This window comes from Anolis sagrei, chromosome 3, assembly GCF_037176765.1.
Source record: "Anolis sagrei isolate rAnoSag1 chromosome 3, rAnoSag1.mat, whole genome shotgun sequence".
In the NCBI taxonomy this organism is placed as follows: domain Eukaryota; kingdom Metazoa; phylum Chordata; class Lepidosauria; order Squamata; family Dactyloidae; genus Anolis; species Anolis sagrei.
The window spans coordinates 19,477,015-19,494,606 of NC_090023.1; the positions used below are offsets into that span (position 1 = coordinate 19,477,015).

Genomic DNA, 17,592 nt, shown 5'->3' on the forward strand with positions numbered 1-17,592 from the left:
AGAGTGGCAGCGTAGAATGCTGGGATTGGTTGGACCGCCCAAGCGGTAACATGACTAGAACTTGGTTAGAGAGGCTTCTCCGAGGAGGGAGGCTCGCGAGGAGCAAAAAGGTGGCGTTCTGTTCCCAGCAGCGCGTTCCAGTCTTGTGAGTAGTTTAGCATGCAAATGGGGGGCTTTGAGTAACAGGCATTTAATGCACTTTTTAAAAGGGATATTAATAGAGCTTTGAAGCATGTACAGAATTGTGCAAGTCTGCTAAATATTTGCCCAGTCTTTTGCACACAATCCCTTGAGTTTTTTGAAATTGATGTCAGTTATTCTCATTTCTTGCATAGGATTTGTATTAACAAGTTTTACTTAATTCATATTAATGAATTGCATCTACACTGTAATTTAATGCGGATTGAAACCACTTTAACTGCTGTCTCAATACTGTGAAAACCTTGGAGTTGTAGTTTTCCAAGGTCTTTAGTCTTCTCTGCCACATAAAGCAGGATACCCCATTAAACTAGAACTCATCACTCCATAGCATTGTGCCATTGCAGTTAAAGAGATATCAAATTGTTACATCCCCGAATAGACTACTGCAACGCACTCTACATGGGGCTGCCTTTGAAGACTGCCAGGTTGGCAGCCAGATTGCTCACCGGAGTGACATACGGGGAACATACAACTCCTTTGTTATGCCAACTCCACTGGCTACCGATCAGCTTCCGAGCACAATTCAAAGTGCTGGTTTTAACCTTTAAAGCTTCACTTCTGTGGCGAGAGAATCAACCGTCTACGAAGACGTTGCCCAGGGGACGCCCGGATGTCCCGCAATCCTGCGAGGAGGCTTCTCTCATGTCCCCATCAAGCAAAAAGTGGGTGCCAGAAACAATATCATACGAAAGCTGACTGGCACAACCTGGGGATCACAACCAGATACAGTGAAGACATCTGCCCTTGCGCTATGCTACTCTGCTGCTGAGTACGCATGCCCAGTGTGGAACACATCTCACCACACTAAAACAGTGGATGTGGCTCTTAATGAGACATGCCGCATTATCACAGGGTGTCTGCGCCCTACACCACTGGAGAAATTACACTGCTTAGCCGGTATTGCACCACCTGACATCCGCCGGGAAGTGGCAGCCAATAGTGAAAGGACCAAGGCAGAGACATCTCCAGCTCATCCCCTGTTTGGGTATCAGCCAGCACATCAATGACTTAAATCTAGAAATAGTTTTCTAAGATCTACAGAGACACTCGCTGGAACACCTCAGCAAGCGAGAGTCCAAAAGTGGCAGGCTCAAACCCAGCACCTCAACCAATGGCTAATACCAAATGAGAGACTCCCTCCTGGGCACACAGAAGACTGGGTGACTTGGAAGGCGCTGAACAGACTGCGCTCTGGCACCACGAGATGCAGAGCCAACCTTCAGAAATGGGGCTACAAAGTGGAATCCTCAACATGCGAGTGTGGAGAACAGCAAACCACTGATCACCTGGTGCACTCACAAGTTTTGTATTTGTTTGCTTTGTTCTGTTAGAAATGTAATATAATGGAGTCGTTGCTCTGACACGACAAATAAATAACCTTTAAAGCCCTAAATGGTTCTGGCCCAGACTACCTGTCCGAACGTATCTCTTGCCACGAACCATCACGAAGTTTAAGATCTTCAGGAGAGGCCCTGCTCTCGATCCCACCACTATCACAAACATGGTTGATGGGGATGAGAGACAGGGACTTCTCAGCAGTGGCCCCCCGCCTATGGAATGCCCTCCCTAGAGATGCCAGATTGGCCACCTCCCTCTTGTCTTTTAGAAGGAAAATCAAGACCTGGTTATGGGACCAAGTGTTTGATCAGTGAGCACAAATGAAAGAAGATCACACATCTTATGGCAATGAATTGACCCGGACTGGTTTTTGGATTTCGATTTTAATGGATGTGTCTCAATTAATTGTTTTAATTTTTAACATTTTGATTGTTCTGTGGTTGTTTTTATGATGATAGCATCATATGATGCTTTTGTTAGGCTGCCCTGAGTCCCCCTTTGGGGGGAGAAGGGTGGGATATAAATATAGGAAATAAATTATTTCTATGGTGTAGAAGCAACCTATGTTAGCCTTGAGAAAGCCAACAGTATTTAATCTTTTTTTGTCTTGGAAAGACACCAGCTTTGCTAGCTAAGAAGCTCATTACAAGAAATGGGTTGTCCAATTGGGCATCATGGAGGCTATTACAGCTTTTCTTATCTGATTGGATAATACTTTAGAATAATAATAATTCCGAACAGCCGGTAGGCTGTTCGGAATTGTGGGAGTTGAAGTCCAGAACACCTGGAGGGTTGAAGGTTGCCCATGCCTAGTGTAGATGCACCCCCAGGTGAAGACAGATGTACAACCTTCCTTTAGTCCCTCATAAAATGAAGGATGACGTGAGTCATAAGAAGTTTGTGTATACAGCTTGTGTCATTATGCTTAATCACTAAGCCAGTGTGTTCATTAACAGATCTTTGACTTGTTCCCTGGTGTACTCTGACCCTTTTGCAGCTTGCTTCAAATTTTACAAGGTGAAATAAAACATGGCCAAAGTTGAGAAGTTTGCTTTACACGTACCTACTTTGGAAGAACTTGTTGGGGGTGAGTATCTGCTTTTCAAGCATTATTGCAATGGTGTAATAAAGAGGAGAGTTGGCAGAGTTGCACTGCAAGAAGTATTGCAATAACGTAATAAAGAGGGAGTCGGCAGAACTGCATTGCAAGAAGTACAGTAGAGTCTCACGTATACAACATAAACGGGCCAGCAGAACATTGGATAAGAGAAAAATTTGGATAATAAGGAGAGATTAAGGAAAAGCTTATTAAATGTCAAATTATGTTATGATTTTACAAAATAAGCACCTAAACATCACATTTTACAACAAATCGATGGAAAAAGCAGTTCAGTACACGGTAACTTTATGTAGTAATTACTGTATTTACGAATTTAGCACCAAAACATTGCAATGTATTGAAACAACTGTGGATCCGGACGGGCAGCAGACAGCGTTGGATAATACAGAATGTTGGATGAGCGAGACTCTACTGTATTGCAACATTATAAAGATATGGGTTGCCAGAATTGAAGTTTATATCAATATTATTCTGGTATTATTTCAGTTTTCCAAGTTGAATTGACATTCAGATGTACTAATCAAGAAACTTTTTTTAAAAAAAGAAAGAAAGCTTTCTGCACTGTCAGCCAATGGGATTGAATATTCATTACCAGGAATGCTTAAGACCGTAGTGTTTGGGATTTTGGAATACCTGTAAAGACTAAAATATTTACCGTATATGGTGCGTAAGTAGTATTTTCAATAACAAGGAGAAGAAAGCAAAATGGCTTCAAACTACAAGAAAGGAGATTCCATCTGAACATTAGGAAGAACTTCCTGACTGTGAGAGCTATTCAGTAGTGGAACTCTCTGCCCCAGAGTGTGGTGGAGGCTTTTAAACAGAGGCTGGATGGCCATCTGTCAGGGGTGCTTCGAATGCAATATTCCTGCTTCTTGGCAGGGGGTTGGACTGGATGGCCCATGAGGTCTCTTCCAACTCTATGATTCTATGATTCTAGTATGGTATGTTTACTGGTATAAAATAAGGAGAAAACCTTGCATATATGTACATGATATAAACAGGGGTCTTTGGGGCCTAAAGAGAAACTTGGACCAAGTTGGCGAAGTAGCAAAGCTTTATTATCATACGATCCTGCAAGCCTCAGGTGTCTTGTCTTAGTAAGTAGGCACACATAAGCAAAGTTCAGCACATTTTTATATACCTTTTTTCCATATCCATTGGTCCCTCCTTCCATAAAGGGTTACAATCTCCTCATCTGCCTAAACACCTGCAGAGAAACTCCTTATTTGAAATGTGTTATCAAAGTTACAGTCAATAATGTCGATTGATACAGGGTTTTATCAAAGTTACAGCAAGGTGCATTCTGCACCTGCAAAGGCAAGTTACTCTATCACAGCTATTGCAAGGCCCGTATCTACAAAAAGGATTCATAAACTGGATAAATGTATCACTGATCTGGATGAACGTTAAAAAGGTTGTAACCTAACGAGTTTTGACAGAACAGTGTATGTATTCTCATAGCTGACTAGGTCCATTTGTAATTGCTGGCCATTGGTAATTAAATTTCTGTTTGATAGAGAAAAACTGAAACTAATTTTTAAATGTGTTTGCTTTTAATTGGATTTATGTTCATGTTTTAAAATGTTTATTTTTGTATGGTTTTTGTGTCATTCGGCAATTGAATATTTTGCTTATGTTGGAAACAGCCCTGAGTCCTCTTGGGGAAATAGAGCGGTATACAAATAAAGTATTATTATTATTATTATTATTGTTATTATTATTATTTGAAACACAACATGATGAGTCCACAGCAGACACTCTGCTGGCTGTTGAATCGGATCACACGTCGGACACTTCCCAGGTGTCTAGGACTGTGTGATGTATCGGCAAATAATGCGTGCAAATCCCAGTAAGGTGGCCTTCTGCAACTGGCAGATGGTAATTTTGTCAGTGCCGATTGTGTTTAAGTGCAGGCCAAGGTCTTTAGGCACTGCATCCAGTGTGCCAATCACTACTGGGACCACATTGACTGGTTTGTGCCAGAGTCTTTGCACAATTATTATTATTATTATTATTATTATTATTATTATTATTATTGTGTTTTTATCCTTTAAAACTACAAAAATCCAATTCTTTTTTTCTTTTCTTTTTTAAAAACATACTTAAAATCTTTCCTTTAGTTTTACAGAATGGACTGAAAGAAAACTTTGCAGATGTCCAGGTTTCTGTGGTGGACTGCCCTGATCTGACTCAAGAACCTTTTAAATTTCCTGTTAAAGGTAACAAGGGAGATTTCAGAAATGTTTTAAAATGTGGCATGTTATTCAGGTTGCCGAATAACATGCCACATTTTTTGCAGAACAGTCAACACTCTATATTCATAGATTCCCAGTGTGTAATACATCTCACCATGTTAAAACAGTCTGGCTCTTAATGAGACATGTGTGCATTATCACAGGATGTCTACACCCAACACCGCTGGAGAAATTATACTATTTAGCCAGTATTGCACCACCTGACATCTGTCGGGAAATAGCAGCCTGTAATGAAAGGATCAAGGCATTGACATCTCCGGTCCGTCCCCTTTTCGGATATCAGCCAGCATGTCAACGCCTTAAATCAAGAAATAACTTCCTAAGATCTACAGAGATACTTGCAGGAACACCTCAGCAAGAGAGAGCCCAAAAGTGGCAGGTTAAAACCCAGAACCCCAATCAGTGGCTGAGACCGGATGAGAAACTCCCTCCTGGGCACACAGAAGGCTGGGTGACTTGGAAGGCTCTGAACAGACTGCGCTCTGGCACCACGAGGTGCAGAGCCAATCTTAAGAAATGGGGCTACAAAGTGGAGTCCACAACATGCGAGTGTAGGGAGGAGCAAACCACAGACCACTTACTGCAATGCACCCTGAGCTCTGCCACATGCACAATGAAGGACCTTCTTACAGCGACACCAGAGGCACTCCAAATGGCCAGCTACTTGTCATAGGATATTTAGTATAACTCCAAGTTTTTAACTTTGTTTGTGGTTTTACTATACATTATAACTGTTTTCTCAATTCGCTTTTGACATAATAAAGAAAATGCATGGATTCTTCCTCCATGGACTCTGTCATGTGAAAATATTCTAAAAAAACCCTCCAAACTTTGCCATTTTATAGAACAGACCCCATTTTACTGTGCCATTATATATAAGTTTACATAATGGAGTTTGAGCATCCATGGGGTTTGGTATCCATGGCAGGTTCTGGAGCCAAACCCCAGAAGATTGGGATCACTGTTTTTTCATTCCCCTCCTTTGCCCGTATTTCCCTGTCTGAATTAAATACCATATATCCGTTTGCTGCTTTCTTTGTATTAAAAATCCATGACAGTTGTAAAGAGACTTCATTGCCTACGTAAAAAGGAAGACAAATTTCTAGAGGGTACATATTTCAAAGCGGCAGACCTTCATTACTGATATTAGTAATAATAATAATAATACAGTTTATTTATATTCCGCTCTTCTCCCCTAGGAGATTGAGAGCAAATTATAATATTTACATATAAAGACAAACATTCAATGCCTTTTACAATCATATACAAACAAAGGCAGAGGCTTCTCCTTTCATTTCCGGCTTCTGGAGGCGATGCTCATTTCTGGTTCTGGGGAGGTGCTTTCTCCATTTTCAAGCCGAGGAGCCTGTGCTGTCATCTCCTGGTTGTGTGGCTGGCAAGATTGCTTGGAGCATCTCTTTGCCTTTTCCTGGCAAAAGGGTACCTATTTACTCACATTTGCATGTTTTCGAACTGCTAAGTTGTCAGGAGCTGGAGCTGACAGACAGGAGCTTACCCCATTTCATGGATCGAACTGTTGATCTTCAGGTCAGCAATTCAGCAGCACAAGGGTTTACCCTAATGTGCCACCATGGATCCCAGTTGTTTGTTTTTTTTCTTCTAGGAATTTGCGGAAATCCTCGAATTGCAGATGTGGGTGGTGTTCCAAACCTTCTGCCACTTGTCCAGAAAGATAAGGTGAGTAATTGCAATATTTTGACTATACACTGAGCTGCTCACAAACCTATGGACAGTTGTGTTGCCCTTGTCTTTAAAAAATAATCTTTCTCCACACTACTTCCTACCATGGGTTTTTTTATCTAGCAATCTTTATCACCACTCAATTTCCACCCTCCTGAATTTTAGTTTTATACGTCAATTGGATGTTCTTCCAGCCCTCAAAAGGGGCTTGTGGGGTCTTACATTTACCTCTGAATTTTATATTGGACAGAGCAGTGAATAGACTTTTCCACTTTCTACCCCTTTCCACTTGAGCCCAGGTATATAAAGTAAGTATAAAAAAATTACCCATGACAATTCAGCATTTGCAAGGCTTGCAGAACAGGCTTATCTTCCTTTTATATAAAGTACAACTGAAGCATCTTGGCCACGGTAGTCCACGCTCTGGTTACATCCCGTATAGACTACTTCACCCTGGAAAGAAGTGACGAGCGGAGTGCCACAAGCAGGGTTCCGTCCTGGGCCCGGTCCTGTTCAACATCTTTATTAATGACTTAGATGAAGGGTTAGAAGGCAGGATCATCAAGTTTGCAGACGACACCAAATTGGGAGGGATAGCCAATAGTCCAGAGGACAGGAGCAGGATTCAAAACGATCTTGACAGATTAGAGAGATGGGCCAAAATGAACAAAATGAAGTTCAACTGGGACAAATGCAAGATACTCCACTTTGGCAGGAAAAACGAAATGCAAAGATACAGAATGGGGGACAATGCCTGGCTCGAGAGCAGTACGTGTGAAAAAGATCTTGGAGTCCTCGTGGACAACAAGTTAAACATGAGCCAACAATGTGATGTGGTGGCAAAAAAAGCCAATGGGATTTTGGCCTGCATCAATAGGAGCATAGTGTCTAGATCTAGGGAAGTCATGCTACCCTTCTATTCTGCTCTGGTTAGACCACACCTGGAACATTGTGTCCAATTCTGGGCACCACAATTCAAGAGAGATATTGACAAGCTGGAATGTGTCCAGAGGAGGGCGACTAAAATGATCAAGGGTCTGGAGAACAAGCCCTATGAGGAGCGGCTTAGGGAACTGGGCATGTTTAGCCTGAAGAAGAGAAGGCTGAGAGGAGATATGATAGCCATGTATAAATATGTGAGAGGAAGCCACAGGGAGGAGGGAGCAAGCTTGTTTTCTGCTGCCCTGGAGACTAGGACGCGGAACAATGGCTTCAAACTACAAGAAAGGAGATTCCATCTGAACACGAGGAAGAACTTCCTGACTGTGAGAGCCGTTCAGCAGTGGAACTCTCTGCCCCGGAGTGTGGTGGAGGCTCCTTCTTTGGAAGCTTTTAAACAGAGGCTGGATGGCCATCTGTCAGGGGTGATTTGAATGCAATATTCCTGCTTCTTGGCAGGGGGTTGGACTGGATGGCCCATGAGGTCTCTTCCAACTCTTTGATTCTATGATTCTATACCAAGAAAAAAAATGCATCCTTCTTTTATAGGTTTATGACATGAATAGAGTTGCAAAGGAAATGCAGCTACCGGGAGCGTTTTTACTTGGAGCTGGAGCAGTTTCATCCAGAGCAGTTGGCGGCAATGCTGAGGTAGGCAAATATTAACCCCTGAGATGTGCCATATTCAAACAATGTGAATTATTGAAAGGAAAGCCCTGGATTGAAATTCGTGGTCACTCAGACAAAGATCATGTCCAAATACATGGAAGAAACTGCTTTTTGGAAATCTACTTTGTAGAGACATAGCCACATTGGCTCAAGGAAAACACAGTTCTGTGTTTGCAAGACCTGAGCAGAACTTGGGGGTATCTCATTAAGATCAGCATAAATGTTGAAGCTGACTTGTCAGCTCCTAATTTGTCAGTCTGTTGCAGAAAAAGTAATTAGTCTTGGTGGCATTGGAGCTACATTCCACTCATCTGATGAAATGCAAAATAAAAACCAGTTTTTGACTACGTATCCCAGACATCATGACTAGTAATTATGCTAATTGAGGATTCTAAGAACTGTGCCCAAAAAACTTATCTTTTCTAAACTCTGTGTTACTTCGAGGAGAGATGCATTGCGCTGCTTATTTATTTATTTATCATGTCAGGAGCAACCAGACAGTTGTATTACATTTTTAACCAAACAAACAGACAAAGCACAAAGTTTGCAAGCTTGGTAGTTGATTAAATGTCTTTTGACCAGTATCTGGCCACTTGGAGTGCCTCTGGTGTTACTATAAGAAGGTCCTCCATTGTGCATGTGGCAGGGCTCAGGGTGCATTGCATCAGGTGGTCAGTGGTTTGCTCTTCTCCACACTTGCATGTCGTGGATTCCACTTTGTAGCCCCATTTCTTGAGATTGGCTCTGCATCTCGTGGAGCCAGAGCGCAGTCTGTTCAGCCAGGTTTCTGTGTGCCCAGAGGGGAGTCTCTCATTTGGTATCAGCCATTGATTGATGTTCTGAGTTTGAGCCTGCCACTTTTGGACTCTCGCTTGCTGTGCGCTGCTGCATCCCCATAAATACCTTAACAGTAGCTTTAAAATGTCAACATGTGTGTTACTTGCAACTTCAGCTCTCCAGACTGGGCCACGTATTGCCCGTCTTATATTTTGGGATTGCAGTTCCCATCAGCCCTACTTAGGTTAGTCATTGGGTACTGCAGTCACATTTTCTATTCCAACCGTATAAAACAAGGTTTGCTAACCATTTCCAATCTATGCTTAAATGTTATGTTCTTTCAGGGAAGCTTCAGCAGAACCTTGGATTATTCTTTTTATATGTTTATAATGAGACTTTAACTCCCAAGTGTGATTGGTTGGTTTACGAATTGTAAAGGTGGATGTATAGAAACCATTTATATACAGTACTGGATCCGTTGATGTACTCCATCTGCCTTGCCTGTTTGTCTCTAGTTGATCCCTATTGTTCAAGCTCAAAGTGACAAAAACCCTGCCGTCAATGGAAGTTACCTTGCCAGAATCAACCCTAAAGATGGAGGGTGTCTCCTGGAGAAATACAGCTCCAAATACAAAGACTGCGAATTTGGACTTCTAGCCAACTTATATGCCAGCGAAGGTCTTCCTGGTGAGGTAGGTATTCAGCTTTAAGGTCTGCCACAGCCTAAGGGCCCTTCAAGACAGGCCCTATATCCCAGGATCTGATCCCAGGTTTTCTGTTTATCTCAGATTATCTGGCAGTGTGGACTCATATAATCCAGTTTTAAGCAGAAAACCTGGGATCAGATTCTGGGATACAGGGCCTGTCTGGAAGCCCTGTTGTATTTTGGACTTTGGTAAGAAGATTGGTATGTTGTTTATTGAAGGAACACTGTGGTGTATGGGACTGCCAGGATGTCTCCAGGTGTCTTCTGAAGTGAAGATCTGTGACTTACAGAGAGGCTGATACTTATGAAATCCACCAATCATCACCCCATTGATATGCAAGAGACAGGCCTCATCTCTGTAGATTCATATAATCCAGTTCAAAGCAGATAATCTTGATTCAGAAACTGGGTTATATAGCAGTGTAAAAACGAGCCAACACCTTCAATATGTTGCAAGGAACTATTAGGCAATGTGTGGGAAGACAGAGAATCTTCGAGTGCAGGTGGCTATTTCGTAATTATTTTCTGTTTGTTTGGGTTTGTTTTTATGTCAGGAGCAACTTGAGAAACTGCAATTCGCTTCTGGTGTGAGAATTTTCTATTATTGGGTTGTTGTAGGCTTTTTTCGGGCTATATGGCCATTTTCTAGAGGCATTCTCTCCTAGGCCATATAGCCCGAAAAAAACCTACAACAACCCAGTGATTCCAGCCATGAAAGCCTTCAACAATACATTTTCTGTTGAATTTTCTGTTGAAGAGAGAGAAATCCCTGAATACTAAGATAATAATGAAAAAATTGTAAATGAAAGCCATATGAGTAGTGTCTCAGGTGCTGTATGTTCATATTGGGGAAGATAAGATGGAGGGATGATATCTCAATAATGTTTAAATAAGTGGTTCCGACTTATTGAATATTGTCAGTTTTTTCCCCCAACTTCTGGTTTATGCTTTTCAAAACAATGAGTCGCCGATTTAGGCTGAGATATTAGCGGTATACAAGTGCATTAATAAATAAATAAATAAAATAAAACATTATGTTTCATCCTTTAATAGACATTGCTACTCACAACACCATTATAATAAAGCCTTCAGTTCTCCAGTGTAACTATAACAGGCATAGTTACAATATTCTACAAATGTCTTCCTCCCCCCCCCCCCCCCCCAAATTTTCTCTCCAAAAAAGGTGATCAAAGTGAAAGCAAATAGAAGAACCGGGGAGCAAAACTTCATATCGTGCATCAGAAAAACCTTAGAGAAATGTTATGGCGACAAACCAGTTGGGATGGGAGGAACATTTATTATCCAGAAGGGAAAAGCCAAATTTCATATTATGGTAAGTCAAGCTTGGATATGCTTATGAGTTTCTAACTTGTTTGACCTGATGGATGACAGTTTAAAAAGTGCATCACTGCACTTTGGAAATAGGGAGCTGTATCAGCATACCAGTATTTGCCTTATCAATTAATCAGAGTGATGTACCTATTCTTCCATAACTGTGGTATCAGCCCAGAACACTTTGCTATCTAAAGAAAGAACACTTTGCTATCTATTGTCAAACTCCTAATCTCACCCAAATAAAGAAGTGTGGAAACACAATCCAGCTGCATTGTTTTTGTACTAGCCTCAGGAAACATTTACCCCTTGCGGAAATCTTCTATTGTTGTTGTTCATTCGTTCAGTCATTTCCGACTCTTCCTGACCTCATGGACCAGTCCATGCCAGAGCTCCCTGTCGGCCGTCACCACCCCCAGCTCCTTCAAGGTCAAGCCAGTCACTTCAAGGATGCTATCCATCCATCTTGCCCTTGGTCGGCCCCTCTTCCCTTTTCCTTCCATTTTCCCCAGCATAATTGTCTTCTCTAAGCTTTCCTGTCTTCTCATGATGTGGCCAAAGTACTTCATCTTTGCCTCTACTATCCTTCCCTCCAAAGAGCAGCCAGGCTTTATTTCTTGAAGTATGGACTGGTTGGATCTTCTCGCTGTCCAAGGCACTCTCAGAACTTTCCTCCAACACCACAGTTCAAAAGCATCTATCTTCCTTCTCTCAGCCTTCCCTATGGTCCAGCTCTCACATCCATAGGTGACTATGGTGAATAATATTGCTGAAATCTTCTATAGACATAATAAAAGTGAAAATGTGTATGTATCTACTTACACAGACAGCCTCCCTTCTCCACAAACAGGCTATAATATAACCCACAGTGCTCAAGAGCCACCAAAAGCCCTCCCTCCAAGGACACTGCAGATTATAGCGGGAGCCATGAACATAATATAGTCCAAACCCTGTCAATGTCCTCCCCAAACACAATTATGACCACCACCCAAGTAAAGGCTTTCATTTGGGGACAATTTCATCCTAGAATTTCTGTTTTTCCCCTAGAATGGTCATCCCAGGATTCTTTACTCTTTCCATTGCTGTGGAATTTGCATGACCCCACCCAATGCCTCTCCCTTAAACCTTTCCTATGGCACAAAGCAAACAGGAATTGATCAGCAACTAAACAAGAGGTTTGGGAAAAATTCACCATGAGTTATAGGAATTGTAGTTAACCTACATCCAGAAAGCACTGTGAACCCAACCAACGATGGATCTGGACCACACTTGCCATGGATTATGGGATTTACAGTACTTTCACTCACTTCCTGAGACTACTGCAACCCCCACAACCTAGGAATTTACCTTAATTTTGGGAGTTGTAGTTCACCTGTAACCAGAGAGCACTGAACCCAGCCAATGTGGGATCTGGAACTTGGCACACAGGCCTAACATGGCCAACTGTAAATACTGGCATGGTTCGGGGGTGACTGCCCTTGGCATATGGGAGCTGTAGTTCACCCTTATCCAGAGAGCACTGAACCCAGACAATGTTGGATCCGGACCAAACTTGGCACACAGATGCAACATGGCCAACTGTGCATACAGGCTTGGTTTGGGGAGGATTGGCCCACGGTTTTGGAAATTGTAGTTCACTCACATCCTTATGCATTTTCTAATAGCAGCATTCATAAAAAATGAAATCAAAGACTGTTTTTTTCTAATAAATATTGTTAGTAATTAGCTGAATGATATGACCTAACACCTCAAAACAAATAATGCCTTTTTCAAATAACCTGGGCATTGTCAGATTATTCTCAGGATAGTTGAGAATAAAAATACAAAGAGATCTACTTTGTATGACAGCCAAAATGTGCTGTCTGAAGAGGCTACCAATGGCAAGGCTGACTTCTAATTTAGTTGTATCATTGTTCATTTAATATCTTGGTGAATGGAAACCAAGTAAATCTGTTTTGTGTGGTTGCCCACCTTTACTTTCCATCCATTAAGAACCAGTGTTTTTTGGATGAATAGTTGGAGTGAATGGGCCATTTTGGAAAAATATGACAGACCATGCCAATAATGGAAGTTAGGTCAATGATCAACAAAACCAAAGTCTTGTGATTGTCTTTCAACTATTGATTGATTTGGGGGTTGGTGGCTTACCATATTAATGTTTGCTCAAATGTTCCCACTTTTTTTCCTGTACTTACTTTCAGCAACATTTTCATTACAGCCTTCTGAGTTCTCTGAATGTCCTTTGAAAACAGATGCGGAGGTGAACAACTGGCTCAAGTTTTTTGAAATGAAGGCTCCGCTGATTTGCCAGCCAGTATTAGTTTCTACTGATCCAGTAAGTCAGTTGTATTTACATGGAGCTGTTAGGAATTGTGGAGTTAAAGTCAAAACACCTGGAGGGCCAAAGTTTGCTCATGCCTGCTTCATAGAAATCTGTAAGTGGTTATCCAAGCATGAAACACATTACGTTAATTACATGCAGCCATTTTCAGAAGGAATTTGTTTAATGTTTTGCTATAGTTATGTGCCTATTTTATATTCCCATTTATCATTATCATGGCACTCTTTTAAAGGAATCTGTAACGCCACATGTGAAATAGCTGTTTGCAAAGAACATTCCAAAAGGTATTTTTCAAACCTGAGAGTGCTTGCACACATGCAAAGGAACTGTAGTAGAAGTAAAACCGTTACATGAAGCAGATTGTGAGTTATTACTATGCTAGAAGAGCTTGTCGGGATTTCTGATTTACCTGCCCAAATAACTTTGTATTCTTCATTGAGGAGTGCCATTAAACAGGCAGCAAAATACTGGCATTCAATAGCATTATTTGTAGACTTCTTGGCCTCTGTTTATTGTGTTGTTGTTGTTTATTTCTCAGGGGGTTGGCCTGCGCCTGGTGCACACTCACGGCTTCAGCCACCACGGAGAAGGTGGACACTACCACGAGGACACAACTCCAGAGACTGTTGAGTATCTAGGGTATTTCGTCCCGGCTGAGTTTCTCTTCCGAATTGACCGACCCAAACATACAGGCCGGGATTAACCTGGATACAAGATCTAACAGGAAGCAACAGTTATTGAAGAACAGAAGGCCAAAACGAAACACTGAAATCTGCCTTTCGCTGAAGCCAGTGACATCGAATCATCACAGAAAAATAGCACTTACTTTACTTAAACTTTACAAAGAGACACATTAATTAAAAATAAAATGAAATTTAAATCTGATGGCAAAAGGACATTAGGAGTCAAATTATTACATATCTCCAAATTTGGGGGTCTTATCTCTCTTCTTTATCTCATTGCCAATTACTTTTCTATGTTTTTCTATAAAAGTGGAACTAAGTCAGATTAAACTCAATTGCTCTCATGTTTGAGTAAATGTGCCTTGGTTTGTGGTGGGCAAAAAAGACTTCCTTGTTTATTATTATTTAGGGCATCTCAAATGTAAGCTATTTGCATACAAAATTCCCTGGGGAGCATATCCAAACTTTAAATACTTTTTCGTACTTAGAACATTCTCCCTCTGCTTGTCTGGCAGATTTTAGAACAGGCATGGGCAAACTTCAGCCCTCCAGGTGTTTTGGACTTCAACTCCCACAATTCCTAACAGCCTACCGGCTGTTAGGAATTGTGGGAGTTGAAGTCCAAAACACCAGGAAGGCTGAAGTTTGCCCATACCTGCTTTAGGACATTTGTTTTGCATGTAATTGAACCTGGGTAAGGAAGAAAGGCCTCCTGGGAGCGCAGTGGATTAAACCGCTGAACTGCTGAACTTGCTGACCAATACAGTTCGAATACAGGGAGTGGGGTGAGCTCCCACTGTTGGCCCCAGTTTCTGCCAACCTAGTAGTTCGAAAACATTGGTGGGAAGGTAACAGCACTCCATGCAGTCATGCTGGCCACATGGCCTTGGAGGAGTCTATGGACAACGCTGGCTCTTTGGCTTAGAAATGGAGATGAGCACCACCCCCCAGAGTCAGACTCAACTAGACTTAATGTCAGGAAAACCTTCACCTTTACCTTTAGGGGGGAAAAGAGACCAATAAACTACTTATTACCTGATGTATGGGACCAGATCTTATGCCTGCATCATGAAAGTAAACTATTCACACATGGTGTGCATTATAATAGCTGTCATTCTAGCAACTGCATTGAAAATGTCTTGTGGAGATGTTAGAAAAGAGTAACAGGAAGCAGTGCAAAGATTTTAATGAAAAGATGGTGATATTTCAGCTCTATATTGCAATGAGAACAACAAAAATAATATAGAAGGAAAGAAACTGCTCACACCGACCTATCATAGCAATGTTAATGGACAATTTGTAAGGATGAATGGGTCTTTCACCCTCTGTTTCTGTGGAATTTTGGAGGTAAAAAAAGAAGTATCAGTTTTGCAAGTGACGGCTTCTTTCACATCTGCGCTGGTGGGGTAATTGTTTGAAGTTATCTAGATATATTGAAGTAATGTAAAATTTATTCTGCATAGATTTCCAATGGGTGCTGGAACACCTAATGGCAATCTTTTTTCACTTGGTGCCTTTCATATGTGTTTGATTATATCTGCCATCATCACGAGCAGCCATTAGTACTGGGTTGGTCATTGTGCAGCCTTTTAGAGGCTATAGTGAAAGCTCCTTCTTTGGAGGCTTTTAAACAGAGACTGGATGGCCATCTGTCAAGGGTGCCTTGAATGTTACTTTCATTCTTGGCAGGGGGTTGAACTGGATGGCCCACAAGGTCTCTTCCAGCTTTATGATTCTATGAGAGGCGTTTGGATTGCAATTCCCAGCATCCTGATCCAACACAGTTAGAAAGAGAAGCGACAGGAGTTACTATCTGAAAACATACAATTCCTGCCCCATCAGAAAACGAGTTTAGGCAAGGAAGCTCGGTTAGCTGTCATTCTACTATTCTGAATTTTTAAAGAAATATATATATTTACTGTTTTGATACTTGCTGTGATTCAGAAGCAAGTATCAAAAAGTACAATTTTTATATTATAAATGTCGAGATGAATTTTGATACTCCAAATAAAACTGATTAATCATATTCGGTTTGTGGTAGTTCTTACAGATGCCTTCCGTATTTCCTGTCCAAGTATGGAAATGAACTTTGGTTCAGTGAGTGATATTATATTATTATACGGACACGAAAACACAGTATGGCACAGCAAATGAGATATATATGCTGGATTTCATATAACAGAATCACAAGTGGAACACTTCCCAAGCGTCTAGGACTGTGTGATGTATTTTCAAATGATACGTTCAGATCCAAGTAAAATGGCCTTTTGCAATTGACAGATCATGATTTTGTCAATGTTTATTGTTTTCAAATGCTGGCTGAGATCTTTTGGCACAGTACCCAGTGTTATCTATATAAATAAAAATGCAATGTTTGTTTGTGGGATTAACATAACTCAAAAACCACTGGACGAATTGACACCAAATTTGGACACAATACACCTATCAGGCCAACAAGTGACCATTGATAAAAGCCAATGGGATTTTGGCCTGCATCAATAGGAGCATAGTGTCTAGATCTAAGGAAGTAATGCTACCCCTCTATTCTGCTTTGGTTAGATCACATCTGGAATATTGTGTCCAATTCTGGGCACCACAATTCAAGAGAGATATTGACAAGCTGGAATGTGTCCAGAGGAGGGCGACTAAAATGATCAAGGGTCTGGAGAACAAGCCCTATGAGGAGCGGCTTAGGGAACTGGGCATGTTTAGCCTGAAGAAGAGAAGGCTGAGAGGAGATATGATAGCCATGTATAAATATGTGAGAGGAAGCCACAGGGAGGAGGGAGCAAGCTTGTTCTCTGCTTCCTTGGAGACTAGGACGCGGAACAATGGCTTCAAACTACAAGAGAGGAGATTCCATCTGAACATTAGGAAGAACTTCCTGACTGTGAGAGCCGTTCAGCAGTGGAACTCTCTGCCCCAGAGTGTGGTGGAGGCTCCTTCTTTGGAAGCTTTTAAGCAGAGGCTGGATGGCCATTTGTCAGGGGTGATTTGAATGCAATATTCCTGCTTCTTGGCAGGGGGTTGGACTGGATGGCCCATGAGGTCTCTTCCAACTCTTTGATTCTATGATTCTATCACTCATAAAACCACTGAAAAACATAGCGGAAGGGACTTAAAAAGCCAAAAAACAAAAAATACATTACCACACATGAACAAAACCATGTATGTATATGTGTGTGTGTATATGTATGCGTGTGTATATATATATACACACACATATATGCAAACATGTATATACATATATACACAAATATATACACACATATACATATATATACACACACAAAACACATATATCCAGACTGGGCCACAGCAACACGTGGCAGGGGACAACTAGTGTATTATTATTATTATTATTATTATTATTATTATTATTATTATATTTATTTATGCCTGCTTTAACTCTCTCAAAGGAAATCCAAAGCGGCTTAACATAAAAGCATTAGCACAAACATAAAGAGTATTAAAAAAATCACAGTTAAAAAGCATTAAAACATGTTCAGAGATGTCTCTGCATGTAT

The 17,592-nt window shown here is 41.2% G+C and overlaps 1 protein-coding gene across 3 annotated transcripts; it reads left to right on the top strand.

Moving 5' to 3' along the window:
- Positions 1-7: 7 nt before the first annotated feature.
- Positions 8-14,409, top strand: C3H11orf54 (chromosome 3 C11orf54 homolog). Of its 3 annotated transcripts, none has more exons than XM_060771104.2 (9): positions 8-145; positions 2,496-2,626; positions 4,783-4,881; positions 6,542-6,615; positions 8,107-8,208; positions 9,519-9,695; positions 10,893-11,042; positions 13,260-13,376; positions 13,921-14,409. In XM_060771104.2, exons 2-9 carry the CDS (start codon positions 2,569-2,571, stop codon positions 14,083-14,085), a joined length of 942 nt encoding a protein of 313 aa, XP_060627087.2. In that variant the 5' UTR covers positions 8-145; positions 2,496-2,568; the 3' UTR covers positions 14,086-14,409. The 3 variants fall into 3 exon arrangements, with proteins under 3 accessions (XP_060627087.2, XP_060627086.2, XP_060627088.2); XM_060771103.2 differs by having other exon boundaries at positions 2,537-2,626; XM_060771105.2 differs by having other exon boundaries at positions 8-110; positions 2,537-2,626.
- Positions 14,410-17,592: the final 3,183 nt, after the last annotated feature.